We start from the raw sequence: 24,951 nt of genomic DNA on the forward strand, positions 1-24,951 counted from the left end.
TTATATCTGATAGTAAAAATCTAAAAATTGATTTTCTAATTTTTTTAAAAATAAAACTCACAATGTTATGCAGTTATCACCACTATCTAATTCTAGAACATTTCCATCACTACAGAAAGAAACTCTTCATCCATTAGCATTTTCTCCCATTTTCCCCAAACCCTTCCAATCTCCTGGCAACCAGTAGATTGGAGTTTCATCCATTTAGCCTGTGTCCGTACGTTACTCGTTTTTCTGGCTGAATGTTCCATTTTGTTTAGGCATTCATCTATGGGTGAATATTTCGGTGATTTCTTTTTGGCTGTTATGTCTAATGCTGCTGTGAACATTTTTGGATAGGTTTTTCTTTTTTTTGTTTGTTTTGTTTTGTTTTGTTTTTTTGGTCAATGTGTGTTTTCGGTTCTCTTGGGTATGTACCTACGAGTACAACCTACGAATATTCTTTTTCTTAAAAAGATTGTTATAGCTATTCTAGGTCTTTTGTATTTCTGTTTGAATTTTAGATTTAGTTTGTCAATTTCTACACAAAATACTTGTTTTTAAAATTTAGGGCCTATATGTAAATGAGTTTAGGAGAGTTGGCATCTTAATATTGAGCTTTTAAATACATTAACACTTGTGTGTGTGTTTTTTTTCTGTGATGCAGAATACACACTGGCGGTATATATTCTATAATATATTTAGGTCTTTGATTTCTCTTGGTTATGCTTTGTGGTTTTCAACATAGTTATACTTTTTTTTTTTTAGATTCTTAGTTATGTATTTAATTGTTATGTTATAAGCGATCTTCCTTTTAATGTTACATTCCATTCATTTGTTATTAGTGTATAAAACTATAATTGGTTTGTATATGTTACTGTCACATCTGGTGACAGTGCTATATTATTTTAAAAGTAGTTTGTAGATGGTAGTTTCTTAGAGAATTTTTAATATGTTGCAATCATGTCATCTATTAATAGTTTTGCTTTTTTCTTTCTAATCATTTTATTATTGGTTTTTCCTTGTGTTATATTGTGCTTTCTAGGTCTTCCTATATGTTGTTGAGTAGAAATGGTAATACTAGTACTCATCTTTGTCTTGTTCATATATATATATGTGTGTGTGTGTGTGTATATATATATATATATATATATATATTTTTTTTTTTTTTTTTGAGACGGAGTCTCACTCTGTTGCCAAGCTGGAGTGAAGTGGCACAATCTTGGCTCACTGTAACCTCTGCCTGCTGGGTTCAAGTGATTCTCCTGCCTCAGCCTCCCGAGTAGCTGGGATTACAGGTGCTCGCCACCACACCCAGCTAATTTTTGTATTTTTAGTAGAGACAGGGTTTTGCCATGTTGGTCAGGCTGTTCTTGAATACCTGACCTCAGGTGATCTGCCCGTCTTGGCTTCCCAAAGTGTTGGGATTGAAGGCATCAGCCACCGCACCTGGCTGAGCCCTATTTTTTTTTATAACTAGAGTTTTTGAGGCCCTTTGCAGTATAAAAATAGAAAGGATATTGAAAACTCGGATTGTGCAAAAGATTTCTGATTAGTTCTATAGTCTGTAGTATCAGGATGGCTTATTTTTCCTTGGATTGTTTACATCTTCTGTTTGTTTGTAGTGATTCACTTGATTTTCCCTGTATTATTTGGGCATTAGATTTTAAAATCAGTTAAATGTAAATGTTCACAGTATTAAAAACCACATATATTACCCCAAAATACAAGCATGATATGAATGATTTAGCAAGTCTAACAGTTTCCCCTTGACTGTTAGAATTAATAACTGTGGATTTAGTGTGGAACACTTGAAGGAGCAGATGAATTTTATTTTGGGACCACGCATATTCTATGAGATGCAATTGCTCCGCTCTGCCCTTCCCTCCCCTCCCCCTCCCTCTCCATCACCCAGACTGGAGTGCTGTGGCAGTATCTCAGCTCACTGCAACCTACACCTCCTGAGTTCAAGTGTTTCTCGTGCCTCAGCCTCCTGAGTAGCTGGGTTTACAGGCGTGTGCCACCATGCTTGGCTTCGTGTGTGTGTGTGTGTGTGTGTGTGTGTTTAGTAGAGACAGGTCTCACCATGTTGACCAAGCTGGTCTTGAACTCCTTACCTCAAGTGATCCACCTACCTCAGCCTCCCAAAATGTTAGGATTACAGGCATGAGCCACCATGCCCAGCCAATTGCACTGTCTTTGACCAAGCTTATAATTGGTATTGGCTAAATGAAGGGCACAGTATGACTGCATTGTAATGAGTGGTGGTTTTGTTTTTTTACATAAGGAAATTTAATTATGAGAGGATATGTACAGTTTTTGTTATTGGTATGTTGTTTATTTTAGCTTATTTTTTAATTTTATTGGAATTCTGGCACAATATAGCCCTTGTTTGCTTTTAAAGAGATGGGCTGTTAGATTGCCTGGATTTTCCCCTTTATCCACTACCTGTGAACAAATTACTTCCCTCAGCTTTAGTTTTATTATGTAGAAAATGGGATTATTTTAGTACCTCATACGTATAATAATAGCAACAAAAACTTTGCCGAGTTAGTATTTAATACTTTTCTCTTGCTGAGATTAAATAAATTGATGTAGCTTCCATGCTTAACACTATGCCCTTCATTGGCTTTGGCTTTACATATGCTTTGGTTCTGTTTCTAGTTCTACTACTATGAGTTTACAGGGTAATTTCTCTGATCCTTCTTTACTTAATCAGCAAAAAAAAAAAAAAAAAAAAAGGGGGGGGAATCATGATGCCTGGGCCATAAATTTGCCCATAAAGTGAATTGTAGTTATTATTTAAAACAATGCCACATGGTAATGCATACGAAATATTTGCTATTCTTATAGCAGTTATCTTTCCCCCCATTGTGAGTTTGTAGTAAGGCCTGTTAGAAATATTTATGCTGGCCGGGCACGGTGGCTCAAGCCTGTAATCCCAGCACTTTGGGAGGCCGAGACGGGCGGATCACGAGGTCAGGAGATCGAGACCATCCTGGCTAACACGGTGAAACCCCGTCTCTACTAAAAATACAAAAATAGCCGGGCGAGGTGGCGGGCGCCTGTAGTCCCAGCTACTCGGGAGGCTGAGGCAGGAGAATGGCATAAACCCAGGAGGCAGAGCTTACAGTGAGCTGAGATCTGGCCACTGCACTCCAGTCCGGGCGATAGAGCGAGACTCCGCCTCAAAAAAAAAAAAAAAAAAGGAAATATTTATGCTGTTATTAAACTTGGCACCTACCTTTTGTTTTGTGCTGACATACTGGATTTGGTTGTGAAATGAAGTTTTTATCCCAGCTTTTCCAATATATTTCTCATAAATATTGGAAAACAATGCAGAAAGAATTATTTATAATGTTGTTTGAATAACAATGAAATGGAAAATCAAAGAAATCTCTTGTAGGGTTTCATCGAGTCTTTATTACTGATAATGTTCATGGGTAGAAGTGTGTGCTAGTTTTACTGTGTGTGTAAAACATTTGGTATTCTGGGTAGCTTGTCTCTGTATAGGATATGCTTTACAATGAGGAAGTGTCATTTTCATCTGTTTTTAAAGGAAGATCTTATATTTGAAGGGCTTTTGGGTCCTTTTGGTAGGTGAAGTGGGGTGTGTTTTTGCAGTAAGAAAACTTAGTAAAGCAAATTTATTTCTTACGCTCAAATTGTGTAGTAAGATTACTTTCATTTTTAATGATCACTTTACTATAACAAAAATATTTGCAAACTCAAAAGTATACTGTCTCTGATTTTGCTTTGCTTTAAGAAGTCATTCCTCATTGCTGGGCTGGGTGTGGTGGCTCACACCTGTAATCTCAGCCTTTGGGAGGCCAAGGCTAGTGAATCACTTGAGGCCAGGAGTTCCAGACCAGCCTGGCCAATATGACAGACCCTATCTCTACCAAACATACAAAATTTAGCCCAGCATGGTGGTGCACGCCTGTAATCCCAGCTACTCAGGAGGCTGAGGCACAAGAATCTCTTGAACCCAGAGGTGGAGGTTGCAGTGAACCAAGATCACACCACTGCAGTCCAGCCTGAGCAACAGAGTGAGACCCTGTCTCAAAAAAAAAAAGTCATTCCTGGATTTCCTAGATCTTTAGTGATAGTATTATCAATATACTTTATTTTACCATTACTGTTTCCTTATTTATACTTTCCAGATTTCTTTTTTAGAGTGAAAATTAACTATAGTTTTAGCATCAAAATAGTGCCAAAATATTTGAACATGTTTTCTCTTTAACCTTTTCTTCATCCTGGTGTTTTTTGTTTTTGTTTTTACCCCTTGTCTTATGCCAGTGAGTTCCTTCGGGGTTACTCCTGCAGTAGGTGGACTATCATCTGGGACAGTTGGGGAAGCCTCGACAGCCCTAAGTTCAGCAGCCCAGGTAGCTTTGCAGTCTCTCTCTCATGCAATGGCTTCAGCCGAGCAACAGCTACAGGTGCTGCAAGAGAAACAGCAGCAGCTTTTGAAGCTTCAGCAACAGGTTGGAGACTATTTGGCTCTTTGTTCATGCTGTCTCTAAACTTCAAAAGCTGAAAAAGTACTTTAAAAATGACAATTATTTTCATAAAGAAATGTAGGTTGACTGATATGAGCTAATCATTTTCAACAAAAATTGAGGTAAAGTCGTTGTGATATTTAAATTGGTTGACATTGTATGAGTACATCTTATTTGATACATATTTGAGGGAATATGATTGATATTTTTTGTGCAGTGTTGAAGTAAATCCGTTCTCTAAACACTCGATCAAAGAATATGTACAGTTACTAGTTACTATTTACATGGAGTATAGTTCCTAAAACAAAATTTTATAGAACAGTTAAATTAATGTGACTTAAAATTCACAAATCATGACAGATGCTTTATAAATTTTATTGTGGCTTATATTAGGGGTCTCCAATCCCTGGGCCACAGACCAGTACCAATAAATGGCCTTTGAGGAACTGGGCTGCACAGCAAGATGTGAGCGGTGGGCAAGCGAGCACTAGCTGAGTTCCATCTCCTTTTAGATCAGCAAGGGCATTTGATTCTCATAGGAGCATGAACCTTATTGTGAACTGTGCATGTGAGGGATCCAGGTTGCATGTTCCTTATGAGAGTCTAATGCCTGATGATCTGAGGTGGAACAGTTTCATCCCGAAACCAGTCGCCTGTGCCTCCGCCACATCTCCCCACATCTGTGGAAAAATTGTCTTCCATGAAACTGGTCCCTTGTGTCAAAAAAGTTGAGGACCACTGGTTTAAATGAAATCTGTGGCAATTTCAGGTGACAAATTGTATTACATTAGTCAACCTAAGAATTCATCTCCTTAAAATATTTTGTTTTGAGCAGATATTCCTTATTTACATTTAATTGTTGTGCTTCCTTTTCACCACTACCTTGAAAGAGTCCTAGTTCCCAAATAACACAGGAAATTTTTTGTTAAATATTTGAAGTGTACATAGCAAAGCAATGATCCATTTATATTGAGTCCAGTTTTGATTTAATTTCATCTTTAAGTGTGATCAATTTAATCATGTTTATCTTCATAATATATGCCCATGTGGTATTCTGCTACAATTTAGGTAGGCAGGATTAGTCTATATATGTTGCTTTTACTTCTTTTGCAGAAAGCAAAGCTGGAAGCCAAGTTACATCAGACAACAGCTGCAGCAGCTGCAGCAGCATCAGCAGTAGGTCCTGTTCACAACTCTGTGCCTTCCAACCCAGTGGCTGCCCCTGGATTCTTCATTCATCCATCTGATGTTATTCCACCCACTCCAAAAACAACACCTCTTTTTATGACTCCACCACTCACTCCACCCAATGAAGCAGTTTCCGTTGTGATTAATGCCGAACTTGCACAGCTTTTCCCAGGCTCAGTCATTGATCCCCCAGCAGTCAATCTTGCTGCACATAACAAAAATTCCAACAAGTCCAGAATGGTAAATTATGTTTTAAATAGGTGTTGGCTTAGACATTTAAAAATATCTTGAAATATACTCTAGAAGGCAAAATTTTTAATACCAACTTGATGTATCAAATTATTTTCTTTTATAAAATATTACAATACATTAACCGAAGAAACTTATTAATTTGATATTATGGTTAGTAGTTTTATAGAACTGTAGTAATATCAGTATAAAGTTAGACTTTTTTTTTCCTCCCTGCTCTAGAATCCACTTGGTTCTGGTCTAGCCCTTGCAATTTCTCATGCTTCGCATTTTCTTCAACCTCCGCCTCACCAGTCCATTATTATAGAGCGAATGCATTCAGGTAATCTTCACTTTCTTAAAATATTTCTTTTTTTTTTGCTTAGTCTGCCAGCCTTTTTAAGACTCATTATTCTTCAGTTTGATTTTTGTTTTGTTTTGTTTTGCAAATCGCATTTCCTCTTCGGTAAGTACATTTTATCAAGAATAAGTACTTACATGTTCAAGCTTTGTGCCCACCATATTGCATAAAGAGTGCTGTTGGGTAGTGGATTTGATCTGTTTATGAATCTTGACTGCTGATATATTATTGACATAAATAATTCATTGTAGTTGGCCAAATCACCATTATGCTAGAAATTACACTCAAAATATTCTGAAAACTAGCCTTCTTATAGTGGAACTTTTTCTTGAGAAGAGCAAACAGAACTACTGCTTACTATAATAACTGGATAAGAATAATAACATATTGTAGGCTCTGAATAGTTTGAATGTTACCTAAGTTTGTTTTCTGCTTATATGCTAGAGAACTGAGATTGGGATAGATGCTTTCAATTGCAACATATTTGTGAATAAACTGTAGGCAGTTTTTCTCTTAAAAAAGTTGGTTTTAACTACCACAAACATTTTTGTGGTTTAGCAGCAGTAGAGTTCAAGAAAATCCTCAAGGAAGTAATAAGGTTATAGTATACACTGTAACATGCATCATTATATGAAGAATTAAATAATATTTGCGTTATTGCAATGTGGTTGTTTCCTCTTTTTAAGAAGGAGTTTGAAAGCTAAAATAAAAGTCTTATGGTATTTTCTGCCCAACTAATCATTCATTGGTAACAACATTAGTGTTGATGACATTCAGAGGGGAAATTTGTTATTCTGCAGTCTTATGGGAGATGAGCAGTTGTTTACATTGTAGTTTGGTTTTTTATACATAGCAATGACTGCAGTATATAAGCTTCCTGAGGAGGATAACTATATTCTTTCTGTGTTTTTAATAACTTTTCTGTTTAGGGAAGTATTAGTAACTGCCTTGTTTTCTTTTAAACTAGCTCCGTCAAGAATAGCACTATTCCTAGAAGTTTAATTTAGTTGTTTTCCTTCACTATAAAATGTAGCTGGTAAGGTTACTAGCTGACCCACCCCAACACAATAAAGAAGAAAAGGAATTATGACATTATTAATGATCTGCCTTCTGTTCTACTAATTGAACTTACTCTTGTAATGTGGGTGAAATGAGGGATGCAAATCTGCTTTTTCTTTACCTGTTTCATCTGGCATTGAGCTGAAGAGACTGGGATACGTCTATACTGGGAAAAAGCGTTGTTTGAGATCCATTAGAGGACCTTCCCAAGGCCTTTTTCAGTGGCAGTTTGATTATATATGATTGTAGTCCTGCTTTCACTTTGCATCTAAACCCCAATGAATGCAGTATGCAACTTCACAGGAAGTTAAGCAGGGCTTAAGGAAACTAAATTAAGTAATACTGTTTGGTATTTAAATGCATCTGGTTGTGAAATTGAGAAAAAAGTTGCCAATGGCTGAAAGAGTAGATTCATCCTTTACAAAATTAACTAATATACTGCATTTGCTGATTTAATTTTTAAAAACTCTAATGTTTTAAAGAAGCTTGTTTGTTGATTGCCTTAACTGTAACAGTAACAGTCTTACTCCCGTTTTTTTGCTTTGTTTTGTTTTTTGTTTTTGTTTTTTAAAGAGGGGTGGCCGGGTGCGGTGGCTCACGCCTGTAATCCCAGCACTTTGGGAGGCCGAGGTGGATGGATCACGAGGTCAGGAGATCGAGACCATCCTGCCTAATTCGGTGAAACCCCGTCTCTACTAAAAATACAAAAAATTAGCCAGGCGTGGTGACAGGCGCCTGTAGTCCCAGCTACTTGGGAGGCTGAGGTTGGAGAAAGGTGGGAACCCAGGAGGCAGAGCTTGCAATGAGCCAAGATCGCACCACTGCACTCCAGCCTCGGCGACAGCAAGACTCCGTCTCAAAAAAAAAAAAAAGAGAGAGAGACTAGGGTTTCGCTGTATTGCCCAGTGTGGAGTACAGTGGCTCTTCACAGGCGCAGTAGCAGTCTAATGTATTGCAGCCTGGAACTCCTCGGCTCAAGCAATTCTCCTGTCTCAGGTCCCCAGTAGCTGGGACTAGAGGCACCTGCCACTGTGCCCAGCTACTCTTAATTTTCTACTTAAGTCTTGGGGTTCAAAACTAACACAGATATGTATTTCAGAAAATTTTTGAATCAATTGATAAGGCCATTTTTACATATTTACTTTTCCTGTTTGTAGTTTAGTGAGTTGATTTCATATTTTAAGATGAGTGCTCCAAACTATTTTTGAGTGTATCATTTGGTTAATTGATATATTTTTGGCCAACTGTTTCTTCTTTCTCTCATAGGAGCAAGGAGATTTGTGACCTTGGATTTTGGGAGGCCTATATTGTTGACTGATGTATTGATTCCCACTTGTGGAGACTTGGCCTCTTTGTCAATTGACATTTGGACATTAGGAGAAGAGGTGGATGGAAGGCGGTTGGTAGTGGCAACTGATATAAGCACCCATTCACTAATTCTTCATGACTTAATACCACCTCCTGTGTGCAGATTCATGAAGGTAAAGAACTTTAAGAAAGTAAATTGATATGCTTTCTATGTTTCTGACAAGTTATGAAAAAAAATATATTTTTAAAATATAACTATCTTTTAAAATACATTGCTCAGATTTTTGTTGTGGCAGATGTGCATATTTATAATTTTTCGTTTCAGATCACTGTCATTGGACGTTATGGGAGTACAAATGCCAGAGCCAAAATCCCATTAGGATTTTACTATGGTCACACCTACATCTTACCTTGGGAAAGTGAACTGAAGTTAATGCATGATCCTCTAAAGGGAGAAGGAGAATCTGCAAACCAGCCAGAAATTGACCAGCATTTAGCAATGATGGTTGCTCTACAGGAGGATATACAGTGCAGGTTAGTACAGAGTACAAATTTTATTGAAACTTTGTATTTTATATAATGTCTTGCTTCTGTCAAGAAATTCTGTCAAGAAATACCTTTTCATAGGTGTACAGATAACAGCAAAAGGAAGTAGGAGATTAGCACGTTACAGTAACACCTAATGCACGAAAATATTGTGATTAATCAATGGGCTGCATGTATTAGTACCTATCAAGTTGGTAATTCTTTTTAATGGTTGTATGTTAACAGGTTTAAGAGATTTAATTGTTAGTATTTGTACATGTACATAAAAAGGACATTACAAGAATTATTTTGTTCAATCATTTTTTGCTTTTAGATATAACTTGGCTTGTCATCGTCTGGAAACTCTTTTGCAAAGTATTGATCTTCCTCCTCTAAACAGTGCTAACAATGCACAGTACTTTTTACGAAAACCAGATAAGGCAGTCGAGGAAGACAGTAGGGTTTTTTCTGCTTATCAAGATTGTATTCAGCTACAGCTTCAACTAAATTTGGCTCATAATGCAGTGCAGAGACTCAAAGTGGCGCTAGGTGCAAGCCGGAAGATGTTGAGTGAAACATCAAATCCAGAAGATTTAATTCAGACATCTTCCACAGAGCAGTTACGTACTATCATCAGATATTTATTGGACACATTGCTCAGCCTGCTTCATGCTTCTAATGGTTTGTATTTGGCTTACATATTTTAAAGGCTGGGAATATACTTGATACGATTTCGCTGCATGTTTTAGGATTTGTGTCAATATTTTATATTGTAAATTTTGATATTTTTAAAACTGTCAATATTTATGAAATGTCTCTTTAGGTTAATCCATTTCTCCCTGTTATTTTAAATATTTCTTAAATGAATTTTTGTGTGTTTCTTTTGGGTTTCTGCTATTGACATGCACATCATTGTGCTACTGGCATGGTATTAAGTATTGCATGGAAGTTCAACAGTGAAACTTTTCATAAATTGCTAATATAAAGGTATCATTTTTTAGCCAGGAGGTATTTTTGATCATTACACAAGCTCACACATTCACTGACACAGTCATCTGATACATCCAGCTCCATAGGCAAGAAATGTAATTTACTTAAGTGCTAAATATTTCCCTCTCCAAGTATCTAACAGATTTCTACATATAAGGAGTAAATACATTGCAAAATAAATAGAATATAATTATCTACTGATTACTAGAAAAGAGGAAAGTGTGTTTAGGCATGCTTTAATATTATGCAATACATTTAAATAGGAAAGTTTACTGTTTTCTCTTTTGTAATAGGACACTCTGTTCCTGCAGTTTTGCAGAGCACATTTCATGCCCAGGCCTGTGAAGAGCTCTTTAAACACTTGTGCATCAGTGGAACCCCAAAGATACGGTTACATACTGGTCTTCTGCTTGTTCAACTGTGTGGTGGTGAAAGATGGTGGGGTCAGTTTCTTTCTAATGTCCTTCAGGAATTGTACAATTCAGAGCAGCTTCTCATCTTTCCACAGGATAGGTAGGTCATAAAATGTTGGAGGTATTTGTTATTAATGATTTGTACTTTTCACAGTTACTGGTCAGCTTTTGAAATCTTTGAAATGTGGATACTAAGTTGTGAATATGAAGCAGATCTCAGAGTTTGTGAAATGACCAGTGAAGGGCACCAGCACTGTGTATCGAAGAAGATAATAAGTAATACTTAGACTCTACTCTTTAGTTTTCTAATTGAACTTGTGGACTTCATAGATCTCTGTTTATAAGTATTTCTATTAGATTATGTTACTTTATATGCTAAATGTGTTTGTGGCTAATAAAGTTCTCTCATTCACTAAGTGCTTGATTTCTTGTTAATAACATTAGAAAATATAACCAGTAGTTAGAAAAATAACTAATTCTAACTTCATACATCGAGATACAAATCTTGCTTTCCCAGTCTGATATATGATATGTTTTAAGAAAGCAAACATTCTGTCATTACTCTGTTAAATTTCTGTGTAAGCTATTTTAAAAATTGAACACTCAAATTGATTCTTATTATTTTCTCTTTTTTTTTGTTTTGTTTTGTTTTTAGGGTCTTCATGTTACTTTCCTGCATTGGTCAAAGATCACTTAGTAATAGTGGAGTATTAGAAAGCTTGCTTAATCTCTTGGATAATTTATTGTCACCTCTTCAGCCACAGTTACCCATGCATAGGAGGACAGAAGGTATTAATAGAAAGCAGTGTTCTTTAGTAAAAACAATATTCCTGTAAATATTGCTTTTATAAAATATCTTCTGTGAAATACTTTAATATTAATTGCAGCACATTTAATATTTTTATGATGTAAGCTTTTAAGAATGAGCAACCTTCATGTGATTGACTGCCATGTAGTTATTACTTTTAAAATTTATTACCTTTTCATTATTTGAACTTAGTATAGTATGTTTTTCCTATACTATTATAACTAAAATCAAACTCCCTTACATAAGTTTAAGCTGTAAGGCACAGTTTTGTTCCAATCAACAATAATGAGTTTTGTTTGAGCAAACTTTTTTGTAAGAATAAAAACATTAGAACATAGTTTAGTGCTATATGAATTATAAGCTGAGAGTTAGATGTTTTATTTCAGTTCCTGTGAGTCTAAGAATAGTCACTTATACCTTGCTTTCTAGTTTATATATTACACTTTGGATTCGGCCTACACTTAATCTGTTTTTATACCTTGAAGTCTTTGTCTTTAATTAGATTTGATGTTCTACTCAGTTTCTGGCTGTTGGTGTCTATTTTTTAGACTTATATATATAAATATATAATATATATATTATATATATAATATAAATATTAGTGTTAATAATGATATGATATGTTTTGGATTTATAAAATGTTTTGTCTCACTTATAGTATCAGACCTAATTAGGAATCCTAAAGTCATCCGGATGTTTTTCCTTTACTCTCATCTCTCTACAGGAGTACTAGATATTCCCATGATCAGTTGGGTTGTTATGCTAGTGTCCAGGCTGCTGGATTATGTGGCAACTGTTGAAGATGAAGCAGCAGCTGCAAAGAAACCTTTGAATGGTAAAGACAGGGAGAGGTTTCTGACAGGTATCAGAAGTTTATAATAATACGTTGGTGGGGATTTTGAGTGACTTCGCAGTTGTTCCAGAACTGGCTATTGGCCTGGAGCTACCAGCTGTATGTAATTTATAGAAAATACAAATGAACTTTACTACAATTCTGTTTAAAGATAACATTTATACTTGGTGGACTTTATAGACAAGCTCCTTTGTCTGGACATGACTTTTAGTTTCTAAATACAGTTATGACTTTCACAAGGCGTCTTCCCTCAGGCTCGTTTAAAGACTTTATAATAGCATGCATATAAATGAGTTATGAAAGGGAAATCAGAGAGTTCTTATTTTTTCTTAGTATGATGTGCATTTCATTTAACATTATTGGTATCTGCTAATTAGCTACAAATGACCTTTATTTTTAAATACAGAAATTCTCAGATTTTGAGTTGTAAGCTTTCTATATAGGTTCAAAGCACAGAAAAATTTAAAAATTAAATCAACCTGCAAAATTATTTTATTCCCCTCTTCCCAATTAACAAGGCTTTTTATTTTTATTTATTTTTATTTTTCCTCAGAGATTCTTGTTCTGAAAATAAGGGTTTTTAGATAAAGGATTTGAGATAGCTAAATCCAGTACGTAAACCATTGAGATATGTAAGCCTACATACAGTTTACATCTAGTATGTAAGCCATTGAGATCCATAAAATTTGGAATTCTGTACATTGTCAGGAACTCAGTATTTTTAAAAGTTCCCTTGAGATGTTATAGTGGAATCAGTTGTTTATAGTGCATATTGTGTTTAGGAAGGTGATGGGGAATTCATATGTATAAGGAATTTGTTTTATAGTGATTTTTAAAAAATAATGTATATCTATAGTTAGTTTACTCAGTTGTAGGATATAGAGGTAAGAAATACAATTAACATAAATAAAACTACATTCATATTGAGAAAGTCTCGTCTCGTTCTGTCGCCCAGGTTAAGTGCAGTGGCACGATCTCAGCTCATGGCAACCCCCACCTCCTGGGTTCAAAGGATTCTCCCGTCTTAGCCTCCCTAGTAACTGGGATTATAGGCGTGTACCACCATGCCTGGTTAATTGTTTTGTATCTTTAGTTAGAGATGAGATTTCACCATGTTGGCCAGGCTGGTCTTGAACTCCTGACCTCAAGTGACCCACATGCCTCAGCCTCCCAAATTGCTGGGATTACAGATGTGAGCTACTGCTCCTGGCTGAGAAACAGTCTTGAAAAAAAGAAAATATAAAATAAACTGTAATGTAATCTTGGAATATAACAGATAGTATTGGGAGTATGTTTGTTTATACATGTAGATACTATGGAAACATTGGTGGAAGAGTTTTAGGGTTTTAAGAACTTGAACTAAGACTTGATAAATAGGTAGTAAAGAGAGAAAAATGTTTTTAGGATTAAGAAAAGATGTTTTAGGATTGGAGATGGGTAAAGTGTGATTTTGAGCCTGAATTAAATGAAACAGAATAGTCTGGACATATTCCAAAAAAGGAGAGTAAGTATAGGTAGACAGTTATGCGTTCTGAACTATCTAAGCTTATTTTGGCAGTTATTAATTAAATTATTGAGTATCCTTTTTTGGTCCCTGATTAAAAGCATCTTTGTTTGAAATAGGCAATAGTAGTGTTTGTTGTTAAAATTAAATGACATCATCAAAGTTGTATAGAGATGAATCTTAATTGCAGAGGAAAATCGCTATTATCTAAAGGAAAGATTGGAGACAGAGGGAACTCCGGTTTTAAAATGATTTAGGGTCTACATTAGATAATTGACAGTTATCCAATCTTTATAGGGTCAGATCTTCTAGCAATTTTTTTACAATGTTTTTCTTATTAAAACTGCTTTTCATGATTGGCACATGTATAATTGTGTTTTTTGTTTTTTGGGTAGGAAAGGTACTTTAAAATCACATTTAACAGAATGATTAATACAAGTTTTCCTTCGCCTGTAGGTAATCAGTGGAGTTTTATTAACAATAATCTACATACCCAGAGCTTAAATAGATCTTCTAAAGGCAGCAGTAGCCTTGATAGATTATATTCCAGAAAAATCAGAAAGCAGCTTGTTCATCATAAACAGGTAATTGTCAATACATTTAAAAATTTTTAATGTTTGAGAATATTGTTTTGGAGGTTGCATGAGATAGATGTGCCATCAGATACGAGGTATGACATTTAATGGGCTCTTAGCTTAGGAAAATTATCTAACACTTTGGAGACTTCGGTTTCCTTAACTGTTAAAACGATGACAATATATAGTTTACAGACTTCGTTGATGTTCCTTTAACTATTTACTGTTATACATCTTTATTACTACCATTCTAAATGAGGTTGTCATTATCTTTTGCCTAGTCAAAAACCTCTCTTGTTTTGCTTAAAATTCAATCCATTTTCCTTCATTTAATTCTCAGTGGCTTTTAGTTGACCTTTGGATAAAGGGTATTCATCTTCTGCCCCTCTATCTAGCTTCTGGTTTTAATTTTGGTTTCTTTTTCCATTTCTTTTTTTCCCCTTTTTCATATATATATGTGTGTGTGTGTGTGTGTGTGTGTGTGTGTGTGTGTGTGTGTGTGTGTGTGTGTGTGTATTTGTTTATTTATTTGTGAGACAGGGTCTCATTCTGTTACCTAGGTTGGAGTACAGTGGAACAATCAGTTCACTGCAGTCTCTAAGTTCCTGGGCTCAAGCAGTCCTCTTGCCTCAGCTTACCGAGTAGCTGGGATTAGAGCCTGGGATGCCAGGCTAATTTGTAAATTGTTTCTTGTAGAGATAGGGTCTGGCTTTGCTGCCCAGGCTGCTCTCGGACTCCTGGCTCTGGCGATTCTTCTACTTTGGTCTCCCAAAGTGTTGGGATTATAGGTCTGAGCCACTGTGTCCGGCCACAAAATATTTTTGTTATTGCTTTAAGATGTACGAAGATTCTATGTGAAAATCATTAGCTCTGGCATGTTATGAAAGCTTTGGGCTTTTGAAATTTATTTTATTGTTTTATTGTTTATATTTAAAAAAATTTTTAATTCATGGGGCTTTTTTAAAAGGTAGACTTAGCAAATAAGTTGTTTATTTTTTCACTTCTAAGTTTTTCAACTATGAGCTAGTTCAGTCCTTTGCAGGAAAAATGATGAGAAGCATCGTCCTCAATTGGCTTTTCTTTTTGAGACCTTTAACCGATTTTAGGTTGTAGTAATTTGTATCTTTTAATGTTTATGCTCAGTGCATTTAATTAGGATAGAAAACAAAACCTAGAGTGTCACTCAGTGAGTATTTGTCTGTAAAATACTATTACTTGATTCTTCATTATGAATGACAGTATTGGCACAGTTGGCAAAACTTAAAAGGTGCTCTGAGGGCTAATTGGTGGTCAGGCGTCAGTATTACTTCTCTGATTTTGATGGTTGTAACTGTCATTTGCGGAAGGTTTTTATTTCTAGGAATTATACATGAAAGTAATCAGGGAGATTGGTCATCAGGTTACTAACTTACTGCCAAATGGCTTAGTGAAAACCAGTTGTATTTGTACAATAATTAAAACTGGCTGTTTCAAAATAACTTAAAAACGATTTTTTTTCTTGATTATATTTCTTGTGTACGTTAATTATAGAACTTTGGAAACTACTTTCTGAAAATACTGATTTGTAGAAATTCTCTGTTAATGTCTTTAAAATTACGTGTACATGCTAGTTTTAATTTAGGATAGAGTTTTTTTCATCTATGGAGATAACAGCCAAGTGGATTTTTAAAAATAATATTAGTAATGTTTTTTTCCTGATACCAAAACAGGTGTCAGGCAGGGCTCACTTGGGGAGGCTGAGGCAGGTTGATCAATTGGGGCCAGGAGATCAAGAGTAGCCTGGCCAATGTGGTGGTGTGTGCCTGTAGTCCCAGTTATTCAGGAGGATGAGACAGGAGAATCACTTAAACCTGGGAGGCAGAGGTTGCAGTGAGCTGAGATCACACCACTAGTCCAGCCTGGGCGACACAGGGAGACTCTGTCTCAAAAAAACAAAACAAAACAAAAAAAGTGTCAATAATAAGTTACTGACTAAATTATTATTCATTTATAGTTTTGGCCATGTCTTTCTAGTACTTTAAAGTAACTTTCTGTGCACACTGTGTACATTGCTGTATGGAGAACACATTCAACAGATTGTAAGGTCTTTATGAACAGAGAGTTATTTCTCTCCTTCGGTCTGTTTGTTCATTGTTGTCGACTGCTGATTGCCGTTGTTTAGGGATCGGGGAGATAGGGCAGGAGGGAAGTGTGGATATAGTTATAAAAGGATATGAGGGAACCTTGTGGTAGAATTGTTTGGTATTGACTATTGTGGATACATGAACTAACACAGGTAGAAGTGTATCCAACTAAATACATAAACAGACACACACAAATGAGTGCAACTGAAAGTGGAGAAATAAGATTGGCGAATTCTATCAATGTCCATACCTTGTAATATTATCCTATAGTTTTTGAAAAATGTCATCGTTAGAGAAAATTGGGTAAAGTATACAAGAGATTTCTGTATTATTTCTTATTTATATATAGGTTAATTATTTCTTAAGCTACATTGTAGCAAGTAGCTACAATGATCTCAATCCAAATTTTTTTTATTTTTTTTGAGACGGAGTCTTGCTCTGTTGCCCAGGCTGGAGTGCAGTGGCCGGATCTCAGCTCACTACAAGCTCCGCCTCCTGGGTTCACGCCATTCTCCTGCCTCAGCCTCCGGAGTAGCTGGGACTACAGGCGCCCGCCACCTCGCCCGGCTAATTTTTTGTATTTTTAGTAGAGATGGGGTTTCACCGTGTTAGCCAGGATGGTCTCGATCTCCTGACCTCGTGATCCGCCCGTCTCGGCCTCCCAAAGTGCTGGGATTACAGGCTTGAGCCACCGCGCCCGGCCTCAATCCAAATTTTAATAAAAAATATAGGCATACCAAAATGTGTACTACTCTTGGGATTTCCATAAAAACGGAGCTAAGAAATATTAAGCAATAAAATATTTTCCCATATATTGAATTAAAAATAAACTTTTTTCCCCTCTATTAAAAAATACGTATCACTCAATTATGTTAGTGGTTTATATAAGAAAGTCTTCCAGTTATTTCTTACTCCCATGGGGAAGGGAGATTTTAATGAAAACGGGGAGAGATCTCAAAGTCGGGATTTGAAATGATTTTTTAAAAAATTAACAGTTAAAATTATACTACATCTTTCAAGATAATATGCGTTCCATTAGTTTGATGTGTGAATTCTGTGAGGAGTGTAATAATTTTTTTTTAACATTGTTAAAGATTAAGTTGTTTATTTGTTTTATAAAGCAACTTAACCTACTAAAAGCAAAGCAGAAGGCATTGGTAGAACAGATGGAAAAAGAAAAAATACAAAGTAACAAAGGATCGTCATATAAACTCCTGGTAGAACAAGCAAAACTAAAGCAGGCCACTTCAAAGGTATGATCTGTACTTCTCAATATAATTATCTCAGAAAAGTCAAGGAGTTATGATCTTTAATTATGATCAAGAAACTTCAATATATATTATTCTGCTTAACAGAGAAGCCAATCTACTCTGGACTTTTTTTTGGTGGGGTAGTTTAACTGAAGGAAATGTATGATAAATGTGGGCTTTAAGTATTATTCTAATGTATTACCTTCAATGTGGATTGAGTTTCAGTAAATTGAAGATAAAGGACAGTGGAATGTATAGTTTTGCTAATGTGGCATTGATAGAGTGATTTATTTCCATTTTACAATACAAAATTATACAAGATGATTGCAAATATTGTATCTGCCTCACAAGTAAAATTTATATGTAAAATGAAAAAATGTGGCATTCTCTTTCCCCTTTGTATTGTTATTGGAATATTTTGGTGTCTGAGTTTAGAATTGAAACTTGTGTCCAGTGGTGCTCACAAGGCTCAAATGTAGTATGTCTTTTGTAAGTGAAAGTGAAGTTCAACTGATATGGAAGTTTTAAAACCTTGATGTTTACTTTTTAAAATTTTGAGGGATACGTATATGTATCAAACAAGTTTGTAGTCTTTCTATAATGTGAAATTATAAGTATTCCGCCAGATTTTGAAGTAACTCAAATTAATATTTTGTACTTGATGTTATGTTAGTTTTCTTTACCTTCAGCCTTTTACAGATTATGTTTAGGATGTTACGGTCATGTTTATGTTGTTAGATTCAACTTAATAACTTAATGTATTACCTACAGTGAACATCTGTAGAATTTCACTTTTCTGAAATTCTGTTATATGTCTGATACTTTACTCCAAGTAGGAAGTAAGGCATATTGGTCAGTTTAACTTTTAATATTCTTACTTTTGAAAACTTACAGTGTATCTAAAAATTTTGCTCTTTAGAAGTTGTAATATGGCGTGAACATTTTCATTACTTAAATCTATCTCTACTGAAAAACTTTTCATTAAGTAAACATTGATTTAAATACTGTGAATTTTTGTGTGCAGCACTTTAAGGATTTAATTCGTTTACGTCGGACAGCAGAATGGTCCCGTTCTAATTTAGATACAGAAGTTACAACAACAAAAGAAAGTCCTGAGATAGAACCACTTCCATTTACTCTGGCCCATGAACGTTGTATCTCCGTAGTCCAGAAACTTGTTCTGTTTCTTCTCTCCATGGATTTTACATGTCATGCTGATCTCTTGTTGTTTGTTTGTAAGGTAGGTAAACTATAAGTATAGACTTATAGGGTTGGCCAGGCGCGGTGGCTCATGTCTGTAATCCCAGCACTTTGGGAGGCTGAGGTGGGTGGATTGTTTGAGTCTAGGAAGTTTGAGACTAGTGTGGGCAACGTGACAAAACCACGTCTCTCAAATAAAAAAAAAATGTAGACTTACAGGGATTTAAAAACAAGGAAAGAATGATGTTTTTAGTCTATTTTGATTAAGAGAAATGATGCTTCTTTTGGTTTTGCTTTTTTGCAGTTACTTTTTTTATTGTGTCTTAAAAGATAAAAAAAATTCTTTTCAAATTGTTTCTTAATGAAACCTGATTTATATTTTAATTTAGTTAAAACTTGAGGGTTTGAAATGCAAGTAATGTGGATATGTTTATCTCCAACCTGCCTTTCTTATATTAATTAAAATAGGAAATACACAAATAAGTGACAGATTATATTAAAGAAGGGCTTCTGGCCAGGTGTGGTGCTTCACACCTGAAATCCCAACACTTTGGAAGGCGGAGGGGTAGATCACAAGGTCAAGAGATGGAGACCATCATGGCCAACATGGTGAAACCCCGTCCTTACTAAAAATACAAAAATTAGCTGGGTATGGTGGCATGCACCTATAGTCCCAGTTACTTGGGAGACTGAGGCAGGAGAATTGCTTGAACCTGGGGGCGATGAGGTTGCAGTGAGCCAAAATCGCGCCACGCCCCTTCACTCAAGCCTGGCGACAGAGCGAGACTGTCTCAAAAAAAAAAAAAAAGAAAAGAAAAAGGACTTTTAATGTCGTGATTGCTTTTCTGTGGCATATTCACTGTTCGTAGAAATCTAATTCTTAACTATACAATTAGATTTTAAACCAGATTTTAATATTTGATTCATGAAATTACATTCTTTTGCATTTCATCTCAAGCAGTTATTTTTGGACACCAGACTCATACATCGTTATTGAAACCTGTTGTTCAGTGCTAAAGTATTGGTAGACTTCTGTTATTGTTTGAAAAAAACATGTAATTGCTCTTTAAGTGTATGATTTTATAAAATGTGTTACAGGTTCTTGCACGCATTGCAAACGCCACGAGGCCAACTATTCATCTGTGTGAGATTGTGAACGAACCCCAGCTGGAAAGACTGCTATTACTTTTGGTTGGAACTGACTTCAATAGAGGAGATATATCTTGGGGTGGTGCTTGGGCTCAGTATTCCTTAACTTGTATGCTACAGGATATTTTAGCAGGTGTGTTAGGATTTTTTTTCATAGAGTATGTCAGAATTACCTTGTCATTGCTTAACTAAGAATCTTCAAAGGGATCTTTAACCCCCTAAAAGCATAAAGGTCTGTTTAATCGGTTTAATGTTATAGCAGTAGTAACCATTGAGAATTACTTTTGTATTTAAGTATATTGATAGTTGTGATAAATGCAAGGCTTTAGAAATGCGTTAGGTTGTTAAAGTGCATGAATATTGGAGCTAGACTGCTTTATTATTAATATCAGTGGTGTGCCGTTTACTGGGTGAGGAAGTCACTTTGCCTCAGTTTCTTCATATATAACATAAGGATAATAAGGATAATCTTTGTATAAGGTTTTTATGAATAAGTGAGTTAATGTATGTAAAGTACTTAAAATAACTCTTTGTACATGTTACGTGTTTACTAGATACTTGTCTCTAGGATTTGAAGGTAATGGAGTGAGTCCTAGCATTCCTTAGGTGGGTGGGAACTCATTTGCCTCAGATTCTTTTATAGTTAATAGAGCATTTATTCTGTCAGTGACTAAACTGGAGGAAAAAAATATGCCATAATATGTTTCCGAAATCTGTATAAATTATTAAAACAGGACTATCCCCTTACATACAGGAGAATTACTGGCTCCAGTAGCCGCAGAAGCCATGGAGGAAGGAACAGTGGGTGATGATGTAGGTGCGACAGCTGGTGACTCTGATGACTCCCTTCAACAGTCCTCAGTTCCGTTGCTGGAAACTATAGATGAACCTTTGACACATGACATAACAGGTAAATTTTACATTATGTTTCTTCTTTATTTTATTGAATGGAAACACGTTTCAAAATAAAGAATGTTAGAGAAAAATAAAGTTGATTTTTATATTTTTCTATTAGTTGTTTGGCCTTATAAACTAGATCCATTATTTTCCTCGTAAATACATTTTGTCTTGGTTCTCTGAATGAATGCTCATTACAACAAAATGCTGTCATTTCATAGTGTCCTAATTATATTGATATAGTGTGATTTGGCAATGATGAAGAAAACGCAATGTAGAAAACATGTAAAGATACAAAGTGATGAAGACAGCAGTTTAAAAGCTCTTATTCTTTAAGATCCAGCATGTGATTTTTTTTTTGGTGTATTTTATTTTATTTTTTTTCTTTTTAAAAAGTGCCTTTATAAATTAGCATGCATCATCCTTTATCATCTCCATACCCCTTACTTTTAAAAAATCTATTTTGGCTATTAACTGGTATATCTCAGATGCTGCAGTCATTTTCAACCATTTGTCATTCCTTAATCTTATATTTGCTCACGATTTTCTATTTTTTACTTGATATTCTCTTTATCTGGAATAGATTTCCTGTGTGCATGATGAACACTTCGTTACCAAAGGTTCATATAAAGCATACCTTTCTCCAAGAGGCTTTTTCTGTCATTCCCAGCAGAGTTTGGGACTTTGCCGTCTAATCAGTTTTAATTATAGTGCATCCCCACCTCTGAATTTCTCTTAATTTATTGGATTGGAGAGTTTTATTTTATTAATCTTCATGTACTTATACTCAAACCCTCATACAGGCTGGCATTTACTAGGCATTCTATAAAGTTGTATTGATTAAGAGGATGGGAATGATGGAAAAGTAAGAGCTATAAGGGGGTACTTACAAGGGTTATAAGAAAGCTACTTAAAAATTTGGAGACATCTGAGAGAGAGTAATTTCTAATTCATAACAGAAAAATAAGGTAAAAATGGCATTCTTTTTTTTTTTTTGGGAGACAGAGTCTTGCTCTTGTCACCCAGGCTGGAGCACAATGGCACAATCTCAGTTCACTGCAACCTCTGCCTCCTGGGTTCAAGCGATTCTCCTGCTTCGGCCCCTGGAATAGCTGGGGTTACAGGCGGCCATCACCACACCCAGCTAATTTTTGTATTTTTAGTAGAGACGGGGTTCCGCCACATTGGCCAGGCTGGTCTCAAACTCCTGACCTCGTGATCTGCCCGCCTCTGCCTCCCAAAGTGCTTGGATTTCAGTTGTGAGCCACTGTGCCTGGTCAGTAAATGGCATTCTTATAACTTCAGTCCTCTTTGCTTTTCTCTTTAATACTGGGTAACATTACCTGTAATAATGAATGTAATATAATGAATTACATGTTAGATGTAATAGAATGTATACTATTTAGTAATGTTGGTAATTATTTTTGATAGCAAAGTTTATGCAACTTACTTCGACAAGAGCTAATACTGTGGTCTTTAGGAAAGCAAATATCAATGCATCTTTGTTTTTATTATGTGTTATGGAGCGAAATGTTTGCATACATAGAGGTTTTTTTTATTAGGCATATGTAACATGCAAGTAAAATAACTTTTTGTAACTAAAAGCATTATGTCATCTAAATTTTATGTGATATACTCCACCAATAAGATCACTTTTAATTGTTTGAAGGTGCACCGCCTCTGTCCTCTTTGGAAAAAGATAAAGAAATTGACCTTGAGTTACTTCAGGATCTAATGGAAGTTGATATTGATCCTTTAGATATTGATTTGGAAAAGGACCCTCTTGCAGCCAAGGTTTTTAAGGTATGATACATTAGAATATTCTTTGAAAAGAGGCTGGGCACAGTGGCTCATGCCTTGTAATCCCAGCACTTTGGGAGGCCAAGGCGGGCAGATCACGAGGTCAAGAGATAGAGACCAGCCTGGCCAACATAGTGAAACCCCGTCTCTACTAAAAATACAAAAATTAGCTGGGTGCGGTGGCACGCACCTATAGTCCCAGCTACTCAGGAGGCTGAGGCAGGAGAATCGCTTGAACCTGGGAAGTGGAGGTTGCAGTGAGCCATGATCGTGCCACTGCACTTTAGCCTGGCGACAGAGCAAGACTCCATCTCAAAAAAAAAAAAAATTTATATATATATTTGAAAGGAAAGTCTTCCGTCTCATACTTTTGGCTTAGTAATTACTTAAAAGAGGAAAATATACATACTTACTACTAATGCAGCTCATTATTCAGCATATTCAAAATTAAATGGCTGTAGGTACTACTATTGTAGTTTAAAAAAAATCAATGGAATGGTATAAAGAAAACTTACATTTTTATTAATATAGCTACTCATAATTATCATACAGTAATGAGAACCACCTTTAAGTATACAGAAGTATATTATAGATCACCAGCATTTCAGACAGCTGTTTAAACCTCATCCAAGCTGAGTTCATTGCAGATTCTACTTGTATGTTAGCCTACTTCTTTTTTTTTAAAGGAGAATCACCTAGAATACTTTATGGTAGTACTGTTCTTTGGTCCGTAAGAGATTTTATTAGCGGTGCTACTTTCAATTTCTAAACATATAAGGTATTTTTAGATTTTGGCAGAAAGTGAGGAGAAAAATTACTGGATGATTCTTATAAATCATTAAAATTATAAGGGGATTTGGGAAATTTAAAGGGTGGATAGAATATTTAGTTTGTAGTTCTGTTTGGGTTTAGATAATGTAAATAATGTGTCATTCAGCCAAGAGGCAAAAATAAACCACAGTTTTTTTTCCATTATTTTAAGCCAATAAGCAGTACATGGTATGATTATTGGGGTGCTGATTATGGGACCTACAATTACAACCCTTACATTGGAGGTCTGGGAATTCCTGTAGCAAAGCCACCAGCAAACACGGAGAAGAATGGATCACAGACAGTTAGTGTTTCAGTCTCTCAGGGTAAGTGTATGTTTGTATTTTAAGGCATATGCTATTCTTAAAACAAGTCTCATATTTATGTATACTTTGTCCCTTGAGAAGTTGAGCCTGGGCGTATGCCAGTGGGTTTAGTATCACAGCTGTGCCATGAGTACCATTCAGAGCTGTTTCTCTGTAGTCAGTTTGGAGGAACTTCTATCTTTTTGACTGTCAGAATAACACCTAGCAAGTGTTGTGTGGGATTGGCAATGATTTTAATTAATTGTGCTGTATTTTAATTGTTGACTTTAATAGTAAACTTGTATTTTATTTATAAAGATAATGAAGCTATATTAAATAGTTAAATATTATTTTTGCAGTTTTTTATTTTGAGACGGAGTCTTGCTCTGTTGCCCAGGATGGGGTGATCCCATCTCACTGCAACTGCTGCCTCCCAGGTCCAAGTGCTTCTCTTGCCTCAGCCTCTTGAGTATCTGGGACTACAGGTGCATGCCACCAAGCCCAGCTATTTTTTGTATTTTTAGTAGAGACAGGATTTCACCATGTTGGCCAGGCTGGTCTCGAGCTCCTGACCTCAAATGATTTGCCCGCCTTGGCCTCCAAAAGTGCTTGGATTACAGGAGTGAGCCACCATGCCCGGCTTTATTTTTGCACTTTTCTAGTCATGTAGAATATATGAGATGTGTTTAATTTTTTAAATAAAATATATTTTTCCCTTATCAACCGTGCTCCTTCTGTTATAAAATATTTTTTAAAAAATTTGAAACACACATTTGCCAGAATGTTTCAAGTTTAATGCAGAGAATGTTTATTCTCCAGAACCATTTGAGAGTACATTGATAATTTGATGTCATTTTTGTTTTTTGTTTTGTTTTGTTTTACAAATCAGGACATTGTTCTACATATACACATCAGGAAGTATATTCCCTCAAAATCAGGAAATTAACGTTATTGCTATCAAATACTGAGACCCCATTCAAATTATAGTGGTTGTCCAAATAATGTTCTTTATGCACAAGAGCCCAGGGAAGATAATGCATTGCATTTAATTGTCATGTCTCTTTAGTCTCATTCAGTCTGCAGTAGTTTTCTCAGAGTTGACCTTCATGACACTGATGCTTTTG

General features: G+C 35.6%; 1 protein-coding gene across 10 annotated transcripts in view; it reads left to right on the plus strand.

The window, feature by feature from the left end:
• BIRC6 (baculoviral IAP repeat containing 6) overlaps positions 1-24,951 on the plus strand; it is a 254,915-nt gene that overhangs the window by 97,422 nt on the left and 132,542 nt on the right. For 6 of the 10 annotated variants that reach the window (XR_002732443.2, XM_023216386.2, XM_023216391.2 and 3 more), the window contains 16 exons: positions 4,279-4,466; positions 5,595-5,909; positions 6,141-6,240; positions 8,584-8,798; positions 8,951-9,159; positions 9,485-9,831; positions 10,434-10,653; positions 11,209-11,342; positions 12,086-12,223; positions 14,175-14,302; positions 17,538-17,669; positions 18,691-18,906; positions 19,965-20,148; positions 20,770-20,925; positions 22,582-22,715; positions 23,695-23,848. Coding sequence is in view for 9 of the 10 variants with exons in the window: in XM_023216386.2 (XP_023072154.1) it covers positions 4,279-4,466; positions 5,595-5,909; positions 6,141-6,240; positions 8,584-8,798; positions 8,951-9,159; positions 9,485-9,831; positions 10,434-10,653; positions 11,209-11,342; positions 12,086-12,223; positions 14,175-14,302; positions 17,538-17,669; positions 18,691-18,906; positions 19,965-20,148; positions 20,770-20,925; positions 22,582-22,715; positions 23,695-23,848 (2,970 nt within the window). In the remaining variant the exon portion in view is untranslated. The remainder of the gene's footprint in view (positions 1-4,278; positions 4,467-5,594; positions 5,910-6,140; positions 6,241-8,583; positions 8,799-8,950; positions 9,160-9,484; positions 9,832-10,433; positions 10,654-11,208; positions 11,343-12,085; positions 12,224-14,174; positions 14,303-17,537; positions 17,670-18,690; positions 18,907-19,964; positions 20,149-20,769; positions 20,926-22,581; positions 22,716-23,694; positions 23,849-24,951) is intronic. The other 4 variants (XM_023216393.1, XM_023216389.2, XM_023216392.1 and 1 more) reach the window with 2 other exon arrangements.

This window comes from Piliocolobus tephrosceles, chromosome 15 (assembly GCF_002776525.5).
Source record: "Piliocolobus tephrosceles isolate RC106 chromosome 15, ASM277652v3, whole genome shotgun sequence".
NCBI classification, from domain to species: Eukaryota; Metazoa; Chordata; class Mammalia; order Primates; family Cercopithecidae; genus Piliocolobus; species Piliocolobus tephrosceles.